Genomic DNA, 23,742 nt, shown 5'->3' with positions numbered 1-23,742 from the left:
GTTTGCTTCCTATCCGCGAATAAAACATCAATCATACGCACCTTTATAAAATTGGCATTAATGTACGGCTCCGTATTAACTCCAGGTTCAGCTTTTAAGATAACCCTCGAATGTTCGTTTGGTAGTATCGTCTTGTATCGATTTTTCGATTGGGATCCGAACACTAGTGGTTTTTCCTGATAGTTTGTCGGCAAATCCCAAAATTCCTGGTGAATTTTAAGAATCATTTTCTTTTGCTCCTCGTCTGTCAATAGCAAACTGTCGTCGCTAATCGGTTCCGCAATGGAAGGCTGTTCTCCAGCCGCTACCATTTCGTCGGGTGGTGCGTTCGTAACTATAGATAACGTTGTAAGTTTTACATCATTATTCGCGCCAGATAGCGCGTTATCGTCCTGCGATTTGTCGTAATTACTATAGCTTTTCTTAAATATATGATGTAATTTTTTCATGTATGTCACTGACAGCATATTAGTTGCGTTCTGTAGAAACTGGATATTTGCTAAGTATATTTTAAAGTCCTCACTCGTAGTTTGTGGACTCAATGGTTTTGTTGTTATCTTACGGACATTAGTGTTACTAATACTCATTGTATTTACACCCCCGGCAAGCGCATCTGCACAATTACAGCAACAACAATCGCAACTGGTGAACTGTGTTAAATTGTTTGTCGATGCTGTCGAAGTGACAGTCGATTTGAACTTGAACATATCATTCGTGGAGATACTGAGCTTATCGGATCCTTTGGTATCTCTATTTCCTGTGCAAGAACAATCGGTATTCAGGGACGCTTGTTGTTGCTTCATGTCATCTATCGAGCCTAGAATGTTTAAAGAAAAGATATATGCTAAATTGCGTTCAGTAAAATAGTGTTCACAATGTTAGTAGTGTAAATGGAGGCAATATGGTACCCCTAAAAAACACAGCCTAAAACGGAATTGAAAATGTTCCTAAATGTATGATCAACTCATGCTTTGGAATATGTTTGATAATATGGATAAATTATGATTGAAAAAATTACACTTTTTACTCCGATCAAATGACCTTAATAGTATATAATAGGTATTAAAAGCATTTTTAACAAGTTTGTAAAAATTTTGAGATTGAAATAATGGGTAATATGTCCAAACGAACGGAATTTCCAGATTTCCAAATAAACCGTGTGTGTGCGTTGCTTGAGTTTCGGAGATACTCTCGAGTCCCTTCGAATCTCGAAAAAGATACGGCAAGGCGATGGGCTTTTATGTCTGCTGTTGAACCCTTTATAAGACAGTTGCAACTATATTGCCACCAATTATCAATATTTTTTCTGTTCACTCGTAATATCTTTTCAACTTCTGTTTTAACTGGTGGAAACTTCTAACATTTGGCAATACTACTTATTTTTTAGAGCCACAACAAATGTAGAATGAGAATGAGAATATGAAAGCAATATTAATGTCAAGAAACAGCCATTTTTGATAGAAACAAAATTAAACTGTTGTTTGTACTAAACTGATTTAATATTGTATTTTAATAAAATTGAAGCCAAAGGAAAGATTGAGGATGTTTTTTTTTTCATAAATGAGCAAAATTTCAACCCATTTGCTTCCTTGTTCTTAAAAAAAGTTTCTCATATAAGAAAAGATTTACTAACATTTATCAATCGATCAAGCCCAAAATTGTGCAGATAAACCTTGAATATTTGTTTAATCAGCATTGAAAATTTCCAGAAGCGTACAAAAGCTTTGAAAAAGATACAATTCTTTGAAATTTTTTGAAGAAAATCAGAAATTCCTACAAATTTTTAGAATTATTTTATTAAAAATAAAAATGTTTTTGATCATTACACCACGTGAACTAAATCTTTTATTGTAGTACGAGTTGATTGCATGCTTAGTTCGCTCGGCCTTACAAAGGGTTAATATTGTTTTGGAAGGTGTGATCCAAAGAGCGGAGATAGACACGAGAGGTATGATGCAAAATATCGGATTGGACTCGTCATTAATATATCGAGGACCAAATACATGAGAGGCGGAGGTTCGAGAGAAGTTAGTGTTAGCATCGTGGCCGACGAGTTCGTGTATTTGGGCTCACTGGTGTTCACACTAGCAGAGACATTCAAGGACAGCCCTCTACCGCCACGAGACATGGACTATGCTCGTGGAGAACCACTTGGTGTTTTTGGACGAAAGGTGGGATGGGCACGTTGTAAGAATGTCGGACGACAATCCGGTACCAATGGTTCTCAATAACGACAATTAAGCCTTCGCAGACAGTGTGGCTAGCGACGCATGGATCGATTGGAATGGAAACGACAACAAAAGACACCCAGGCCTTAGTCTGAATGATATGGTATCACCTTTATTCCCTATTTTGTCGTAACTGATTTCCCATACAATTTTTGTTTTGTATGGGACATTCGTTTTGATCGAAGTACGGAATGGGGGTATATAATAATGTTACATGAGGTTTACTAGAAGAAATCGTTGATGCATACGTAAAAGGATGGTTAGCTACCAGAGCTGCAACAGTACACATGAGCTGAGTACAGCTTTCATCATGAAGGCCGAGATATAGAAACACCGATTGAATGGTGGCCAATTAACAATAGTATGGGAGGAATGGGGATCAAAGGTCGGTTTTTCAATGTCAGCATAGTCATTAACATTTTTGGCGAAAATGAGTTATACAATTTAAGAAAAAAGCTGAGTTTGGTCACAGTATTTGTAGTCTGAAAAAGTTTAAATATCTTTTAAAAATATTAGATTCTGATTGCTCATCAAACATTCAAAAACTGCTCGTATTTAAAGAATTCTTTTAAAAATATTATAGAGTTGAACTAGCCTAAGGCTAAAAATCTCTTTAATAAACAATTAAAAAAAAAAAATTAAAAATATTAGATTCTGATTCCTTATCAAACTTGCAAATCCTAGAACTTAGACGTTTTCCCTAAGTCTATTTTTTAATTTCACATTTTCAAATGTAAACTTCATTCGCAGTACAGTAGGGTAAACGCTCCTATAGTTGCGGTACGTTAGAAGAATTAGGTTCCTAAAGTTGCTTATGTAGTATCCATAAAAGCATGTTTGGCATGCACAGTTGTACACACCAACTGCTCATTTGTTAATAACTTTTCAATCAGTTTATTTTTCTAGAGATGAACTAGCCTTCGGCTAAAAATCTCCTAAATAAAGAATAAAAAAAAGTTTATTTTTCATTAAAGTAATTGATAGATTAGGATCTAAGCTCACTATAGATATGCAAAGAGTAGATAAATCTCAACATTTGAATCAACACCAATGAATTTTTACACTTAGAGTCCGAGATGTGCAGCGAGCATTTCTCACTTCATTTTTACAACGCAAAAACAAATACAGTTTATTGCTATGATTAAAATCTGCTTTTTTGTACGTACCGTAAAACGGGGTAACATTGATAGTTTTTTAAAGTATATTCTAAATATTTTTCAAAGCAATGAATATTTTTCAAATATTATATATTTTTAAAACATTGGCAATACTGAGGATCCAAGAGCTAATTTGTTAGTAATATTTTGCACGAAAATTAAAGCATTTACACTATTTTTTTTAGTTTTGTGACCGAACTTCAGTATTTTGATTTGGGGTTACTTTGATAATGCTCGATGAATGTAGAAAAAAAAAATGAGTGAAACTCAAACAATTTAGTTCTTTAAATATGAAACTTTGAATGAGTATATAATCAGAATACTTCATAAATAATAAGAATACAATATTGAATTTGTAATGGTTAAATACATTTCATAAGTGATGCTTTGAGTGCTTTTTCAAAAAGGCGAAAAAAACGAAAATTGTTTTTTAATATGTTTGTAAAATATGTTACACATACATATAAAAATTATATGAGATATCAACGGAAATACCCTAAGCTACAATATGGCTGAAAAATCGAGATGAAAGTGTGTGGGTTTGGAAAAAATATTGCTGTGCTCAGAAAACGAAGCTCTTCCAGATGATATATAAAAACCGATATATTTTTCAAAATTAAAGAACCCAATTGCCTTGAAAAGTTGAGCCTGGTTCAACTTTTTTCAGTTCAAGTGAGTTGTTCAAGTTAATTGAATGGCATGGTTTACACGTTCAACACGTTGAATTCAACTGACTTGATCAATTGACTTGCCCTGTCTAAACTCAGCTTAACGGCTAGCAGCAGTCACTTCGTATCTGCCATCGGTGAAGAGAAAAAAGAGATAGCATTATTATACATTACACGTTGTGAATATTCCCGCAATATCAAAGGAGCTTGTAAAATCAATAGCTATCATGCATTATATTTTGCTCCAATGTCACGCGTGATATTGAGAGCGTATGGAAAAATATTAATTTGCTTATGATCATGCCATCACTGATCCTGATGAATGTGGGCGCCTGAAGAAGTTTGCACATCATAGTCACCCGTATCTGTCAATGATAAGCAGTCCGATTGAGCCTTCCAAATAAACGAACTAGTTTTAAAAAAAAGATAAGCAATTAAAATAGTGGAATTAAAAGGAAATTACTAGCCCTTCTCATTCTCTTTATACAGGTTTTTTTTATGTTGTTGCACAGGTAAAATGTGAGTTTACCCGGAACCATTGGATTGTGTCAAACGGCGTATTAGTGCCGCACCCTATATATTAATTTAGCTAGCTAAACAAACAGATCCGCTCTAGTAAGATGAGTCGTTTTGAGAACCTCCAATTTGAAAAGGCTTCCTTGTAATAAACATTATGTGCAACTCACCTCCATAGTTACTCATTTGTCCTCGGTGGTAGCACATCTCGGGAGCGTCCATGTTTGTTTCCTTCTGTTGACAACAACATCCTGCTCGTGAATTTGTAATGTTATGAAGACTATCCGAGCTTAGAAACTTTCGCCGCCCGCCATGCTGTTGGCAGTTCGGTGATAAATGAGATTCATTTGTTGTACCAGATGCCACCCGAGTGCAGCAATTCGATTGGTTATTGTTGACTGACAGCTGATGCTCTTCCTCCTCCAACATGAGGGCTTCATTTTGTGTCTGGTATGTTGCCATACTGTTAAGACTACAAATGGAACCCGGAAGATTACAATTTGAAACAGAAAGCGCACGATTTTGTATGTTGATAAGAGTTAAGCTAGTGTTTGAATTGCGTCTTTCCAGTAGACATTTCTTTGCTGGACGAACGTTCTGCTGGTTTTGAATATTCAGCGAACTGTGGCTATTGTACCTGTTTAAGCTGCTGCTCGATCCCTGTAGGTTCAAAACTAAACTGGTATTTGAACCACGTCGCTGCAAGAGATTCTTTTTCGTTTGCACATTAGGAACGCCCGATTGGTGAACGCTTTGATGCTGAGTTTGCTGTTGCTGAAGATTGTAAGATGAGCTTGCTAAACTCAAATGAGATCCTTTAAAGTTTCCCAAGCTATAATTTGACGCTGACAGTCCCTTTGATAGTCCGCTGCCTCCGGATGTGGCGTCCAGATTCAGTGTAAGACTATGATTTGAACCCCTTCGTTGAAGAATACTGGATCGACTTTTATTCAATGTTTGAATCGGTGGTTTTTCTATCATTATATGTTCACTTTTTTTATCTGCAAAGTCGCACACGGGTGTAATTTCTGGTAATGTTTTCAAGTTAACGTTAGAAACACTCAAACTTTGTTCTTTTTGTTGAGACACATTAGAATACGGATTTTTTCCAACAACAGATTTACCGTCGTATTCGATTGGACTTTGATAGTTATCAGCATTTTCCTCGAAACTTCCGAGCTTTTGCTGAAAACCACACAGCAAATGTCGTTCAGAAGCAGGGCTATTATTCATGCTCGTAGCACTGTCGTTCATGCAGCGATTTGGTTTATATTTACCATGCTGTTGCTGCTGGGGTAATCGATACGGCTGCCGTTTAGGTGTTGTAGGTACGGATAGTGAAGATGTGCGTATTGTTGATGTAGATGGATTTATTATTGAACAACGATTGCTGACTCGATGTTCGTTTTTATCCATTGCACTTTGGGTTCTAACCGGTTGTGGGAGCAAGTAGCTAAGTGATTGATCCGAATCGAGTGAACTGGCTTTCTTTCGGGTCTGTGTCAAGGTGGGCGTTTTTGGAGTCTGCAACTGAGAATGCTGCTTTTTACGTTTTTCATTATAGCCCATACTAGTTCCACATTCCATTTCGTACTCTTCGTCTTCCTCATCATCGTAATCGTAATACTCAAAATAGAATTCATTAAACTTGTAGTCATCGTCAGCCGCTAAGGATTCATCCTTGTCGTTTAAATTCAAAGTTAAGTTGAAAATGTTACGCCGTTTCCTATTTTCGTCACTATCATTATGCGTGTGAGGCTGATTGAGCGGTTGAAGTTGGTTTCCTGAAATGCAATGATGCGGCTGGTTTGCGGCAATCTCTACTAATTCTTCAACTGGAATACTGGTTGTAAAATGCTCCTCCACCATGCGTGCTCCTTCTGAATCTAACGATATAGACTTTAGACGAGCTCTTCGCGATGCACGGCTAGAATATGCAACCTGTTCAAGATAATCTTCAGCAGATGTAGGAGATGCATCATCAGTCTCCATTGAAATACTAGGTATATTCGTTACGGTCAACTGATCAATTGTACTATTTTCAGATGATTGGTTATCTTGATCCTCTTCCACCGACAATGGTTTCGATTCATGCTGCGATGGTGACGAAACCTCCTTGGTAGGAGTTTCCAACGACGGAATCCAAGATGTGACAAGCGACGGTATTTTGAAAGCGGTAGTTTTGTTAGTCCCATTTTGGTTGGATACTTGCGCACTAATAGGTGGTGTAAAAGTGTCCACTTCCGGAAAGCGAAAATAAGAATTACTACTCTTTCCGTCATTTCCCGTATGATTCGGAACAGCACTCTGTGGTGACGCTTGATAGCCGTATTCACCTATTACTTTTGGTGAAAAGGTGAACCGTCCGGCAATACTGCTTGTTGCACTGTTACAACTATTCAGGTTAGTATTTGGTGTAGTATTTGTAGCTGTGGAAGCCGCCGACGATGATACCGAAGATGGCGTCACCGAAGGTATCAAAGTAGGAGACGATGATGAATCATAGCATACGTTTGGCGAATTTTGATCATTAGCGAAAAATATTGGTGACTGGGTTAAGACCTTCCTGTTCGACGGCGTTTGGTTATCATTTCCATCAATCCAGAAATGGTGTCCACGAAAGTTTTTTGCACTCCGACTCTCGAATACTGTTGAACATTTTCCAAAGTTTTCCTTATCGTCGGATAACTTTTGCGATTTAGTCATAGGAATTGACAAAACCGTTTCAGAGGATGATGATGCTGATGATTGGGTGTAAACCACCTTTGGAGAGGAACAAATGGGCGTTGCACTGACCACTGCTATATTGTCCAAATTCACCACAGGGTGATGTAGTTGAGGTGGCTGAACACAGCAAACATCGCCTTTTAAAACCGAAATATTTGATATAAGACATTCATCCTTGGATCCTAACTTTCCAAAGTACTGTAGATTGTCGGTAGTTGCTTTACTATTGGCACCGTATTTATCACCTTTGTATGATGACACTTGCTGTTGTTCATAGAAGCTCGACTGGTTGAAACTGAATTTCCTTTGGACAGACCTTACTGGCGATGAAGATGATACAAGTGAAGGTGATGTAGGGATCTGTGATATATTGTTAAGTGAATGTTTCGCTTGTGCTCGTCTCAGATTACCAGGGGTCGAAATTATCGATAAATTATCAGAAGTGATATTCTTGTAGATTGTGCTAACAATAGGATCCTGTTGTGACGCTTCGCTTTCTGGTAACATAATATTGGAAGGAAAGTCTTCTATTCCAGTATCTGGCACATCTAAACTCTTTGAACGAGGAGAGTCTGGTTTAGTAGAAGGTGGTAGTGTTTCTGTCGATTTGATGTTTTCTATTTGAGAGCATTCATCTTCGCTCATTTTTGCGTGCTTGTGCAAAGGTCTTTCGTTGGCTTTTTCTATTTTAAGTTTCTTGGAAGTCTTTTCTTTGTACCGTTCTTGACTTTTCAAATTATTTTTTAGCCAAAATAGAAGAATTGCCCCAACTGCTAGTATCCCAAGTAAGGAAACGGTTAGGATAGCTACAGGAAACACAACTTCTTGCCAGGGTCCAACAACTGTTACACTTTCAAATGTTACACCGTCGTGCGCTTCCGGTCTGCTATTGTAATAGTAAAAAGACGATTGATGTGTGTGCTGTTGTGTGTAGTGTTGATGTTGATCTTGCTCTAGAAACGATGATGCTTGGGATGATTGACTATTCACATCCTTTGGCTGTTCTCCAAAATCACTTCCCCGTTTGTGAACGGAAATTGATAAAAGTGATAACCCGTCTTGCATGCGATTTGATGTGGCTAAGGAAGATGAAGAGAAGATGTTGTTGCTGTTACTGTTAGACGCATCACGTGAGTCCATCATTGGTTCCTAGAGCGCCACCATACCTGGATTACACTCCTGGGGAAAATAGACAAAAAAAAAGTTCCTATGTTAATGGCCGTGGATTTGCATACGTTAGGACCAATACCGCGGATACACTTGTATGACAAACTATGAGCATGAGCATTATTTGTATAATAATTATGAGCACTATACAAAAACTATACAAGTGTGACCATGGATGAGCATGTGCTTTTATATACAAATAAGGCTCATGCTCAGACAGTATTCCCCGGCTAATCCGACACTCGTTAATCCGACAACTCGATAATCCGGACCCCGTTTATCCGGAAAATGTCTGACACGCGCTTGTGCTGTAAGGAAGCTGTCTATTTATTTTAATTTTTTTAGTATGGATTTGACAGTCGGATTAGCGAGTCGAACCCGTGCCTTGATTTTGTCGGATACTATAGTTTGTCATACAAGTGTATCCGCGACATTAATATGATTATTGTAAGCACATCACAAAATAATCAATCTACCTTTTTACAATTCATAACTCTTTCCCACCCATGGTTACTCTGCATCACGTTTTTTAACACTTTATGCAATGGCTTTAGAAAAATTCAACGGATTTTTGTGAAACTATGGTCACATGATATGTAATACTGCTACTATATTTAGGAAGAAAAAAAACATGTCAATATCTTAAAAGATATTGATTTTCAAAGCCTTTTTTGCAAAAACACCCTGGGCGGAAAAGGGTTAATATATGATCGTCACCAAATCACAGTTTATTTTTGTTTTGTTTCATCGAAATGGCAGGAGCTTTATTCTAACGACTCTAACTCTCAAAAGTCCGTATGTCATGCTTGCACGGGTCAAGAAGATTACTAAAATCCATCAGCTGGAGATACTGGTTGCGCAGCCTAGGCACACCGTTGAATTATATGCCAGGGCTGCAAATGGAGTGGAACAACATGGCGGGATCCAAGCTTTTTTTTTCCTTGATTTATTTTCCGTCGATCTTGTTTTCCGTGCTGAGCACCAATTCTATCGACGCCATGGAGGCAGTTCCCCCACCCGTGGACCCTACCTATCGACCCATCAACCCATGAACCGGGGACCAACGGCTTTACTTCCCTGATCAGAGATGTTATGCCTCAGAACATCCCGGCGGCGCCGACTGGGATTGAACCCAGGCCTGCTGGGGTGAGAGCTAATCATGCTTACCACTACATCACCAGCGCCGCTAGGGATCCAAGCTGTAGTTCATTGCATGCAACTATGATTAATACTTCCATGAAACTTCCATGGGATGTCTGCAGAATCTTTTAAAGAAATTGGAATAAACTTTACTATAAACTTTACACAGTAACCAATGAGAAGTGAGAAAATATGGTACCGGCAGAGCTGTTGTCTATACAACAGGTAGCTAACTGCGCGTTCACATTTGTTGCGATTCACCCGTTCAAGGAGTCGCCAAGTGTCATCGTGTGGTAACATCCAGGGCCTGCCATTCTTCGTTTGGCTCGATGTGGTGGTGTCAAGCTAATCTCCGGTCTGATGTACGAGGAAACCCGAGGTGTGCTAAGGTGTGCCGAGAAAATGTGATCCGTGATGCCGTCACTGAACACGCCAAGCGCAGACAGTCACGGCCATGGATGTCATCTACGCATCATTATCATCAACAACCAAGTAACAAAACGGCCCTTTTCAGGGCCACCAAGTTCATGCCAGTGGCGTTTCCTTAACCTCAATCTATCTGTGCACCAACTCTCAAAACCAGTGGTGTCCCGTAACCTCACTTTTTACCTGTGCAGCAACTTTCAAAATCAGATTTAATGTCATATTCATACTCGAATCGGTTGAAAAATACAATTAATCTTCTAGTTCACTCGATATCTATCCGTTGTAAGCAATATTGTGATAATTGTTTATGTTTTGAGAGTTGGTGCACAGGTAGATTGAGGCTAAGGAAACGCCACTACTCAAAACATAAACAATTATCAAAATATTTAGTTGAAGATGCTAATTTCAAATAACAGACTGTAGTGGTAATTTTTATACGATAGATGGAGTAGATGAAAGCATAGAGTTGATAGTTCCGTTAGAGTACGGCAGTGTGAAGATTGCATATACATATTAGAATAGCGAGCTAGGACAACTTTTTAAGGAAGGTACAAATCGGTTTTTTTCCGAGGGGGGCGACACATCTAAATCTCAAGTTTAGATGCTCAACAAATCTCACACTAGCGAATCAATCTTCGAAAAATCTTCTTTCATTTGTCGCATCTACTTGCATCGCTCATCATCTTTTTGCAGGAAATCTTTAGAATCGTCATCAATCTTCTTTCTATCTACTCAGCGTGCGCGCAGCTAACCACAGCAAAACACAATCTTTTTTGCATCGTAGATAGAGTCGTCCCTCTCGGTTTTTTCATCTCTCTTTATGGTGAGGGGTGTGACACCCCTCACCATCCCTCTCCAAAGGGGGAGTTTGGTAAAGAGAGATGAAAAAACCGATTTGTACCTTCCTTAAAAAGTTTTCCTAGCTCGCTATTCTAATATCTATATGCAATCTTCACACTGCCGTACTCTAACGGAACTATCAACTCTATGCTTTCATCTACTCCATCTATCGTATAAAAATTACCACTACAGTCTGTTATTTGAAATTAGCATCTTCAACTATGTAAACCGTTGACTTCACGTAGAAGTAATACTAAAAACATATAGTCAAAGTATCAAAATATTGCTTGCAATGCATTGCAATGGATAGATATCGATTGAACTAGAAGATTAAGTGTATTTTTCAACCGATTCGAGTATGAATATGACATTAAATCTGATTTTGAAAGTTGGTGCACAGGTAAAAAGTGAGGTTACGGGACGCCACTGAATTGAACGATTGTTGCTGACCTTTTTGAACGCTAGATGGTGCGTGAAGCAGCACATTTCGGGTCGTTATTGCAATGTAAGGAAAAGGCATGAATTGATTATATTGTTAATATTAGTAATCCTATATACAGAGATTCGCGGAAAAATTATCAGACGATTTGGAAACGTGATATGTTTTGTTAAAAAAGTTGCCAACACTTGCCGCGGAGCAAAATGTTCCAACTTTGTGCGTGACTTTATCGTTGTCTACGGTATGAGTTCGTTTGAACTCTCAGAGAACTGGTGGACTATTTTTGCCATGTTTTGCCCTAACCACGGTCGTGGAACTGCAACAAGGTGTAACAATGTGAGTTTTTTCCAGTTTCCGGCTGAAATTCGCAAAAAAAAATGTCGGACTGCCGTCGGATTTTTCCCATGTGGATGCGTTCGTGTAGTCTAAAGCTTCACACCAAACTGGACAAGTAAGCGCGTTTTCACTTACTAAAAAGGGTGACAAAAGTGCGAATTTTCTTCTAATCGCCTTGGTGTCTTCAGTGCACTCATTCCTTATAATAAGGAAGCAATAAGTGCTCCGAAGACACAAAACGATTTGACGGAATCGTGCAATTTATCACACTTTTTGAATGTCCTCTTACAGATGCAATCAGCAATATTGTTCGGACTGAAAAATTTATAAACATTATCCATTCACAATGTATTATATAATTGTTAATTATGCATAAAACTCTCTTATTTCATACGCATTTTACTGCTATAATACATATTTGCTTTTAGTTTGAATTTAATTCCCCCCGATTACAATATTTTTTAGCTCAATAAGAAATCCTCTAAATATTTTCTAATCAGAATGCTCGTTTGGCTCACATTTTGACAGTTCTCGCTGCTCGATAGGCTCGAAATGGCCGCTTCCGCGAATCTCTGTATATAGGATTACTATTTCTAGTGTGTCAGAAATTTTACTTGTGAATATATATTTTTTTAAATTATCACAATTGGATGGAAAACAAAATAAAAAAAATAAAATAAAACTTAAGTGCCAATTTTTTTTTATCCAATTCCTAACCCTTACTTTAAGAAAAATCTAAAATAAAATGTTTCTAACAAATGTTCAAGTTAATTATAATGATTATTGAAAAACTATTTTCGAAAAAATAGTAGATCTCTATGAAGACTAATTTTCAAACATAATTTTGTAAGTTGTTAAAGATAAATAGACGAGATGAGATAAGGAATTAGGAATGTCTTGGATAAAAATAAGAAATCTTTAAATATTGAAATTGTAGAATATTAAAATCTTTTTCATGCAAAAAACGCGCAACATCTTTATAATTATACGTTTATTGAAAATTTTAATAAATTAGGGATACTAAAGATGTTTCATCATTTTTTTTATAATTACTTTATTTGTACAGGCTCAATCGAATAAACTTTACAGAGCCGAGTTATCCTTTGCGTTATACATTATTACAGTCTTATGTTTAAAGTTAAAGGAACTGGACCGAGTACTCGCGGTTGTCTCGAGGTTAGTGGAGATTTACAATTTTTTGGATGGGAAAAGGGAAGGAGGTTTTACATCTGGTTTACTATACAACTATTTAATTAATCCTAAAGCATGAAATTATTTCTATTCATCTTGAAAACAAACATTGAAAAAAAACCCACACGTACAAAATACTAACCAAACACAAGGTTAATCAAACTTACAATCTAAGGTTAATATCCTTAAAGTAAACATATATGAGTTTCATAAACTCCAGATCGCGTCTAGCCAAAATATCACGAACTGGAACATTAGGTTGTCTACCTCGAGCCCGAAGGGAATCATAAAAATGTGATCTGACTCCACGATACTCCGCACAAGACCAAAGGATGTGATCAGCGTCCTGGTAACCTTGTCCACATTCACAGAGATTGCTGTCTCCCAACCCCACACGGAACAAGTGAGCGTTTAGACAATAGTGATTGGACATGAGACGAGACATCACGCGTATGATGTCTCGACTCAAGTCCAACCCTTTGAACCATGCAAACTTTGACACCTTATGGATAATTGAATGTAGTCATCGTCCCAAGCTCCCTTCACTCCATTGATGTTGCCAGCTAACGAGCGACTGCTGACGATAAATAGAGAAAAATTCACTATAGGAGATTTGTCGATCATAAATGTCGCCTTCCATAGCGCCCACCTTCGCAAGTGAATCCGCCTTCTCATTGCCCAAAATTGAGCAATGCGAAGGGACCCACGCGAAGGTGATGATGAAAGAGCGCCCGGATAAAGTACTAAGCAGTTCTCGTATTTTCAAGAGAAAATACGAAAAGTGCTTTACCGGCCTAATGGAACGGATAGCCTCGACAGAACTGAGACTATCCGTAAAAATAAAGTAGTGGTCTGGAAGAAGTGAAGCAATAGTTTCCAAAGTGTAGTGAATTGCTGCCAGTTCAGCCACATATACAGAACAAGGAGCTTCAAGTTTTCTGAATTGCCTGAATTGCCGAAATCGGAGAACACTACACGATTGGGAATATTTCTTGAAGGGCTGACATCCTGTGTTAAATATAGGTAGTACAAAGTCATAAAACATGTTTGAGGATTTAGCTCCAGAAGCTTCTTAACGTTTTCGATCACCAGTGGATTCATTACTTCGCAACGGGTGAGGAGCCTCAGAGATAACTCTGAAAAACGGACGGATAGTGGCAACATGCCTGCCAGCACTTCGATCCGTTCCAGCTTGATGATGGAGACAATCCACAAACGTGGAGTTTCTCTGAAAGAACTTCAACGGATACTGAATCAAAAGCCTCCTTGATATCCAAGAACACAGAAGCCATTTGCTCTTTCTTATCAAAAGCCAACTGAATTTCCGAGGAAAGCGGAAACCAAATTGAGTATCTGAAAGAAGGTGGTTCGTCTCAACCCATTTGTCGAGACGAAAAAGGATCATTTTCTCCATCAATTTCCGAATGCACGACAGCATCGCAATGGGCCGATACGAATTGTGATCCGACGAGGGTTTATCAGGCTTTTTAATGGCTATCACCCTCAGTCGTCTCCAATCGTCGGAAACAATATTGAGCTCCAAGAACTGATTGTACAAGTTCAACATGCACCTCTTAGCGATCCTATCAGATCCCGGGCAGAATTGCCAAACGAAAGGAGAGCGAGTGAAAGTTCAACCATTGAAAAAGGCTGACTGATTTCGTCTACCGAATTCACGGTTTCGCGAGGAATCAACTGCGACGGCACGGAATCCGGACACACTTTTCGCGCGAATTTAAGAATCCATTGATCCGAGTATTCCTCGCTTTCGTTGTTAGTAGACCGGTTACGCATTCTTCGCGCCGTAGTCCAAAGCGTATTCAAAGACGTTTCGCGCGACAATCCGTCTACAAACTGCCGCCAGTAACCCCGTTTTTTGACCTTGATGAGGCTCTTGAGTTCGCGTTCAAGAGATGTGTATGCGTCGAAATACTCGCGCGTTCCACGAAAAAGTTTAAACGCGTCGGACTTTTTACGGTAAACCTCCGTGCATTGTTGATCCCACCAGAGCGATGATGTTTTCTTACGAATTGACGATCGCGGCACCGGTCGTGTTTGAACTTGAAGTGCGCTGTCGACGATGAGATTAGAGAGGAAATTATATTCCTCCAACGCAACGGCGGAAGCTCTTCCACTGACGATACTGTATCGTCTATCACGGATTGGAACTTAGTCCAATCGATGTTACGGGTTAGATCATACGCGACGTTAACGGATTCTGACGAGTTGAACCCACTGGCAATCGAAATTTTGATCGGCAGATGATCACTACCGTGCAGATCCTGGATTACATGCCAAGTGCAATCCAACGATAGTGAATTGGAGCAAAAGGTGAGGTCTAATCTGCTACCATTCGAGGATGGACCAGCCAAACGTGTTACTTCTCCATTGTTAAGTATTGTCATGTTGAAGTTGTCGCAGAGATCATAAATCAAAGTACAACGGTTATCATCGTACAGCTCCCCCCAGCCTGTACCGTGGGAGTTAAAATCTCCCATGATCAACCATGGAGCGGGAAGTACCGCACATATGTCGAAAAGTTGTTTGCGATTAACAGAGACTCTAGGAGCAATATATACAGAAGCAATACAAAGGCTCTTACCTTTAATGGTAGCCTGACATGCGACAACTTCAATACCGGGGAATTCGGGAAGATTCACTCTATAGAAGGAATGGCACTTTTTGATCCCCAAAAGTACCCCTCCTCCACGTGAATCCTCACGATTCAATCGAATAATGTTAAAATCATAAAAAGGGAGATCAATTTCTGAAGAAAGCCATGTTTCACAGAGGGCAAATGCATCGCAATTATTGTTATGGACTAAATACTTGAACGAATCTAATTTCGGAATAAGACTTCGACAATTTCACTGTAGAATAGTGATCAAATCCCCGACCTCGTTTGGAAAATTATCCATCGAAGGAGATGATAGCTGCAAGAAGGGGCCATTTTGAAGACAATTGCTTCAAGAAGGATTTCACAGAGGGAAGCAATGTGAGAACAATGCTTTTCAGAGGATCAGAAATGTTGAGGTATTTGAGAATACCGTCCACAATGTCATCAAATGAGAACAACCCAGATGAAGAAGAGGTTTCTGGGCAAGCTGATTTGGGGTTCTTTATTTGCAACAATCCGCGAACGGATGCGCTTTCGTTTCCGTGCAGAACCTTCCGAAAAACTGAAAGATGTTCCCTCCTCAGCCAAGTCAGAGTCAGTCTCGTCATCTGACAAAAGAGAAAAGGGATTTTTGTCATTGGTCGATGGCGTGGCTGTCTTAAGCATTTCTGCAAAAGACCGCCTGGAACGTTCCTTAAGGGAGCGTTTCATTTTGTCCCCGAGCTGTTTGTACGCCGGGCACGACGAGAGAGCATGAGGAGGAGTTCCGTTGCAGTACACGCATTTTGGTGCAGTAGCTGCGCAGGCGCCATCATCATGCTTCTCCCCGCATGTGGAGCAGCGTGCCTTGTTGCCGCAGTGGGAGGCCGTATGTCCAAACCGCTTGCAATTCTGGCAGTTCATGACCCGAGGTACAAACAACCGCACAGGAAGACGAAGTTTTCCCAGCTCTATGTATTGAGGAAGGGCAGATCCAGAAAAGGTCACCCGAAACGAGTCTGTGGGGGTAAAACTCTTTTTACCCTCGCTGAGCGATACTGACTTCATTCTATGAACGGCCAGTATCTCTACCGGAGGAAGCAAGGGGTTCTTGAATCGGCCAACCGTTTGCTTCTCCAGTATCTCGGGATTCAGACTCGCCTCAGTGACCACGCCTTCGATCTCCACATCAGAGGCTGGAATGTACACCCTATATTCCAGTGTGAAAAATTGGGAAACAGCAATTTCATTGGCCTGTTTCAGGTTAGCGACGGTCACACGAAGTTTGTTGTGCCTAACCTTCGTTATTTCGGTCACGGCAGAGAATCGCTTTGTCAGATCATCAGATATCTGAACAACATTCAAGGGTTTGTTTTTAGGCTGAAAATAAACAACCCATGGGCCAGTCGAGTCAATCGGGTAAGCCCGCAATCTGGTGCTTTTTTCAGCCTGCCCATTGACAGACTGAGACGACGAGCCAGGGATGACATCATCAGTTTTCTGAGATGAATGATCATCCATGTCGTCTTCCGACAAAACATCCATTTTGTTCTACTAGTGGGAGCGCTCTCCCACTGAACAGATGTTTAAACTCGAACAGACACAATACACAGAAAACACTACAAATACAGAAATACAAAATGAAAATTTAACTAATGGGGGAGTAAAAGAGACAAGAAAAAAAAACAAAAACTTATCTGATAATCCTATACTACTATCACCGAGCGTTATATGTGTAGGCATTTACACAGATGGATGAGAAGCGACGCGCAGCGTGGATGACCTTCGTTGTGGTGCACTTGATCGAGGCTCGGTACTCAGCGCACACAGGCGCACGACGATTGATGAATGATGTAGATGCTCACACTCGATAATGATGATACGTGAGCGGGTATGCGTGACCACGCAACGATGATGCCCAAATTGGTTTGCGAATTACCAATAGCACGGATTAATCTTTCCGAAAATGACACTTTCTACTAAAAAAACTCACTTTTCGTTCAATTTACCGGGAACTATGCCAGGAGTCACTTAGTGAGAAAAAAAACTGATAATTAATATCAAGCAAATACCGGGAAAACTTCCAAAACAACGGAGCGCGAAACAAGTCGACCGTACTTCTTGCTAGGACGCAGTGATGTTTTATCATTTTGCATTGCTCAATTGTCGGAGTCACAAAATATTAAAAAAAACCTATTCTTTGGATCTTAATTTCTTACAAGCTTTAGATTCCTTAAACAATAATTCGTAAAACCAATTTATAGCCTTTCCACCCTGGTTAATTATTAATGCTGGTTTTCTTCCTAATGTTATTGAGCATGATTCCTGTCATCTTTATCAAAAATTTGAATGAGATAACTTGAAACTTGTTTCTACAAAAATTCTTGGGAAAATTAAAAAAAAAATGATGTGAGGGAAATTAAAATGATCCAGGTTTGGGAAATCAGAGGATTGTAAGACTTAAAACTAACTTCATGTTAATACTAGAAAAAAAAATTTAAACTTGAAGACAATCCTTAGAGTTTTGAAAGGTTCTTGCACCGTGGATAAATTATTTATAAACATGTTGTATTTTTATACAAATTCATAAAATACCGGTGACATATGCCGAAGTATGCCTTAAAATTCAGTTTCGGTTAAACGATCGGCGTCTAACCTAATAGAGCATTTTATGAGACGTTTCTGGTTCAACTCATGAATGAACTTTGACAGGAGGCGGTTACCTAACGGCTGTGAGAAGCAATATCAATATCATCAAATTCTGGCAGGCAAACCAGCTCCTGTCATTTCATAAAATGGACTATTCTCCATTAACTCTTGGCGCTACTCAAAATTTGAGTATAGTAAATAGTGTGTATGTGTTACTCTGCGAAGGGGGATTTTCAACAGTTTGGCTTGGTGTGTGATCATTTGGCTCTTTAAATTTTTCGTTATTTACTGCCAAGAATCTATTTATTTTTCGGTTCCAATTGAAAACAATAATGTTACGAAAATATATGATGTTGTGCACATGATTTGTAGTGACTCACTCTCACGTCAAGGACAACTGTTCTTTAAAGTACGACCACACAAAATTTATTTTTGCAAATTGCAATATAAACCATAAATAAATCAAAATTTTGCGAATGCTTCCTCGCACATCACATTTATCACCTAGTAGCAATATTCAACAGGCTTCCGGATCTATCTGGCAACTAGTAAAAAAATAAACAGCTTTAGAAATGAATTCGGGGTAATTACTTTTATGGTAGTGTACCGTTCGGGATAATGCCATAGATTCGTTATAACTTGTTATAAGCCTATCTTGGTTACATTTTTCTTGTCGATAATTATTATAACATGTTACAACTAAGTAGTATGAACGAGTAATTATTCTAAGTTTTCTTGCATTTATGGAGGGGAAAACGGTGGTGAGCAATTTTTGAAAAGGGGGCATGGAACAAAAATGGTTGAAAACAACTGCTGTACTGTAAGTGTATTTAGTTACAAAATTATCACATATCTAATGGATGCAATCCATGTGAATTTCACATAGCTTTCCTGTGATCACATAGCTGTAAATCCCACCACAAAATTATACATGAATATTATGAGGCCGATGAAATTCATATTCATATATTCAGTGTTTTCAAGTCTACGGATTATTAAAATTTACCACGGATCTACGGATCGAGCCTAAAATTCTACGAATTATTCATATTTCAAAGCGATTTTTTTTAATGCAGAAAAATCTCTAGTGCTCGTTAAAACCTTTCCTAGGGTATCGTAGACATAATAAATTTAAATTACAATCCCGTATTTTTCAAATGTAACCCACCCCGCTTATAAAAATGTCTAATAGTGCCTATATTACATGTTATCAGCCATATGTCGCGGATACACTTGTATGACAAACTATGAGCATGACCATTATGTGTATAAAACTCATACTCCTGCATGGCATAGTTTTTGTACAGTGCTCATTATTTATAACGCAAATAATGCTCATTCTAAAGGCCCACGCACATTAGATCCGGATCGGACGCGTTGCGGCAAAGTGACAGCTGAATCTATTGTCTAACTGTCAAATTTACGTCAACGCAACGCAAACGGATCTAATGTGGGTGGCCCTTAATAGTTTATCATACAAGCCTATACAAGTGTATCCGCGGCAATAGTTTGAACGTACTAGTAGTCTTGCAGACTTATAACTATGAATAGTACGTTCAGACTATGGCTGATATCATATAATATAGCGGCGCCGGTAGTGTATTGTAGTGTAGTGTAGTGCGTGATTACCTCTCACCCCAGCAGGTCTGGGTTCAAAGTCCATACAAGTGTATCCGCGGCAATAGTTTGAACGTACTATGAATAGTCTTGCAGACTTATAACTATGAATAGTACGTTCAGACTATGGCTGATATCATATAATATAGCGGCGCCGGTAGTGTAGTGTAGTGCGTGATTACCTCTCACCCCAGCAGGTCTGGGTTCAATCCCAGTAGGCGCCGCCGGGATGTTCTGAGGCATAACATCTCTGATCAAGGGAAGTAAAGTCGTTGGTTCCCGGTTCATGAGTTGATGGGTCGATAGGTAGGGTCCAGGTGTGGGAGCTGCCTCCCTGGCGTCGGTAGCATTGGTAGTACGGAAAACAAGATCGACGGAAAACAAAATCAAGGAAAAAAAATCATATAATAATTTGTACCTGAAATCGTAGGTATGACTTTTGATATCAATGTAGCCTATATTAAATGTTATGGGCTATACTCTGAACGTATGGAAAAATAAAACCATTAGATTCGGCAACGTTTACAACACTGATCTTATGTTGAATTGAATTTACTTCCTGAACCAAATTATCACTCTGATGTACGTTTCGCATATCGTTTAAAATTACTATTATAACTATCTTACCATTGCAAAAAAGCTCTTGAAACATACAATTTAACTAGTAATATTCAACATCTATCATTTTGAATGATATATGCTTTCTAGATATTGGATCACATATTTGTTTGCATCGAGTCATCAAAACACAGCAGACAATGTTACCTGTAAGGCCCTCCCTACAAGTGAATTGCGCCCCACATACATACTAGATTTTTAAGAAAGAAAAACATCACTACAGTATGATTGTCATGCAACAGAACAAATCAACTTGATTCACTTTTTCGTCATCGCGTCGTTTTACCATAAAATCGCATACATTTTTCTCGTAACACCAGTTTTATTTTCCAATAATGTTTACTTACATGTTAAGTATCTAGGTCGTGTAGAGAAAACCATTGCACGAATAGAAAAATCCCCTTCAAAGATGTTTGTAGCTAGCTGCAGGCTTCGATTATTATTTTTTCAGCATTATCAGATTCGAATGCACAATTTTCAACAATTTTGGTTCGCTTATTTACTGCTTACGTGCATACTAATTGTTCAAATTTCTCTGTTCGAATAACATTAGCGCAGTACAACACCAGCCATGTTTAATATTGAAAAGTGCATTTGACAACTGCAAGTGCACTGCGAAGCAAACCTTATTCTTGCCGTGGTGCCAAATTTGAGAAAAAATATCAATTCCGCGCAGTTGAATATGTACACGCTATTTTAAAACTTCCCAAATTTGGGTAGAGTCCCCCCAGATCATTCAAAACTGAACCTACCCAAAAATGGGTAAACTATGTTGGGAGTGACAAGTTGACAAATTGACAACATCGACATGAATGACATAAAACCGATCGACTTTGTTCATTTCTAGATAGAGCTGGAATTAGGGCGTAACAGCTTTTGTAAACAATGACTTCTATCGATGATTTCTAAGAACTTAAGGCACGTCCACGCAGACCAACATAACCATCGGATAGGGGAAGTGTTTCCCTATCCGATGAGGGGGTTGGTTTGCGTGGGCGAGCCTTGAATTTATCGAAATCATCGATTGAAGTCATTGTTTACAAAAGCTGTTAGGCCCTGTGGTGATCTATAATCTGAGTCTTTATATATACTGCACGCATTATACTAGTGTGAGTGTCGTCACTCTCTATGGGGAGAATATAGCTACCATCCAATGGGCCACTCGTCATTCCATTGTACGGACTTCGCTACATTGGACGTACATACTCGGCATCACACGTGGCGACGAGGAAAAAAAAAAAGTGGAAGTTTTGCGGATATAATTTTGTGAATTTAAATTTCAATGTTCTAAAGTGGTAATTATTTCAAGAATAGCAGGTGATTATTTCAGTGGAATATGAAATGTGTGATATAGCTTAGAAAAGTGATTCGCTTCAAATCGCAATCAAATACGCCGTAGTCCGCCATCTTGGAATCGGTCAGAAAAAAAAATGGTGATGGAAAAAATTAATTAATGAATGTACTACGTTTATGTTAATTTCGTGATCTTTAATGCAACGGTAAAAAAAAAAATAAGTGTTTTGCATGAGGCAAAATTTATTAAATGTGAATCTGTATAAGAATGGTTCAAGGTCATCTTGCTGCTTGCGTGGAAAGAACACGCCATAATAAAATGGTGGTAAACAGTGGTGGTGTTGATAGAAGAAACTAGAGAAAGTGAGAGATAGACCCCGATACCCCAGTGTCGGAAGAAATGCAAAAGATGTACCCATACGTGTGATTAGAGAAATGTTATTCATGTGTGTTAGTGTTAATGTAGAGAAGACTACTAGCTGGAATTCTTCCATCTGGCGTTGCGTTGAAATTGGAGTAAGCCCGCAAAGGATGTCTTGACTGCAAATTTTGATGCGTTAGGAGAGGGGTAAGGTATTTTAACTGATGCTAACGGACAACTAAGGTATGTAACTTTAATTTTCTCAACGACCAGTTCTCATTACTATTCAACAGTGAAATAAAAAGAAATGATATGACTATCTCGTGTAGTCTTATTAGAATTTTATTTAATAATGTCCAATTAGAGATGGTCTTGTTCCATTCACACCATTCATGTTGAACAGCTGAGCGATGGATGTGTGAGACTTTATAATTGTCAATGATTCATTTCCATTGCCAAACGTGTGTTAGTGCTGGAATAGCTGAATAGTATTGGTTGGAATGTACTCGAATTTGTTGGTCATGCAGAAAAAAAAAGAATTACTTTGGAAATGAGCCGAATTTGAGCAGATTTTGAAAACTTGCATACACTGACTACAACAAACACCGATAAAAGAATGGTAAGCAGTGGGGAAAAAAATCATAGTTTTTCTTTCGATATCAAACACTGAATCATAGCCTTGTTTCTGTTGGAAGCTCTAGTTAGATTGTGTAGTCAACGGTTTTGGTTGATAATTTGAAAAAAATAATGCTTGAATAAACTGACTCATATGTGATGGTAGCTGCGGTTAGAGCATGGATCTGACTTGGCATGTGATTAAATTCACGAGAGTGCATCAGGCACTGTGATTAAATTCATGAGAGTGCATTAGGCACTGTGATTAAATTCACGAGAGTGCATCGGCACTGTGATTAAATTCACGAGAGTGCATCAGGCACTGTGATTAAATTCACGGAGAGCGTTATCAACGCTATGATTACATTCACTATTGAAATCGATGGTGAAATCACTGATTACAATCTGTGATAGACGTTTGCGTGATTAAGTTATTGTAGTTAATGTTGTGTTTATTGGTGATGGGTATTTTTATTGTTATGTACTGGACAAGGCCTGTGAAATTTTAAGGACTACGGTGTGTTTGAAGCAACGTGATTTGAAATAAATTTCTGAAAAAAAATTAAGTTATGAAAGAAAAAAAAAACAATCATTTTGCCAATCAATCAGTTTGTGCGACCATGTGGTCGAAGGCGGTGAACAATAAATAAATAAATAATTTTTTTGTACTAGGCCATCATGGAAAACGACGAACCGATTATTCAGACAATGTCTTTCTTCAGCCCAGCGTCATATAATTTACCACAGTTTAAGTACTCCCACTTACCGGCAACTGAAGTGAGGAGTGCTTGGACATCATGGATAAGGTGGTTTGAAAATGTCATGACGGCCACAAACATTTTGGATGGCCACAGTCGTAAGGCTCAAATGCTGGCCATGGGTGGCATTGAGCTTCAGTCAGTGTTTTATGGAATTCCTGGAGCAGACGTTGATGGCTTGGATGGAAGTGACCCGTATGTGACAGCTAAAGATAAGCTTTCAGAGCATTTCGCACCAAAGCACCATGATAGTTTTGAGCGGTTCCAATTCTGGACTATGAAACCAGAAAAGGATGAGCCCATAGAGAAGTTTCTGCTCAGAGTACAGCAAAAAGCAGAGAAATGCTCGTTTGGCAAAACGGAGCATGAATGTCGTCAAACAGCCATAATTGATAAAATT

The 23,742-nt window shown here is 38.7% G+C and overlaps 1 protein-coding gene across 1 annotated transcript in view; it reads right to left on the bottom strand.

Moving 5' to 3' along the window:
* Positions 1-20,901, bottom strand: part of PTP-ER (Protein tyrosine phosphatase-ERK/Enhancer of Ras1) — a 41,515-nt gene extending 20,614 nt beyond the window's left edge. The window contains exons 1-3 of the mRNA XM_065226392.1: positions 20,663-20,901; positions 4,740-8,475; positions 42-817 (exon numbers count right to left, since the gene is read on the bottom strand). Of these exons, the coding sequence (XP_065082464.1) occupies positions 42-817; positions 4,740-8,439 (4,476 nt within the window). The 5' untranslated portion in view covers positions 8,440-8,475; positions 20,663-20,901. The remainder of the gene's footprint in view (positions 1-41; positions 818-4,739; positions 8,476-20,662) is intronic.
* Positions 20,902-23,742: the final 2,841 nt, after the last annotated feature.

This window comes from Ochlerotatus camptorhynchus, unplaced genomic scaffold (genome assembly GCF_037179485.1).
Source record: "Ochlerotatus camptorhynchus isolate MF236.1 unplaced genomic scaffold, CSIRO-AGI_Acam_v1.1 ptg000250l, whole genome shotgun sequence".
In the NCBI taxonomy this organism is placed as follows: Eukaryota; Metazoa; Arthropoda; class Insecta; order Diptera; family Culicidae; genus Ochlerotatus; species Ochlerotatus camptorhynchus.
Note: the sequence above shows the minus strand (reverse complement) of the source record. Positions and strands in the feature narration are given on the sequence as shown.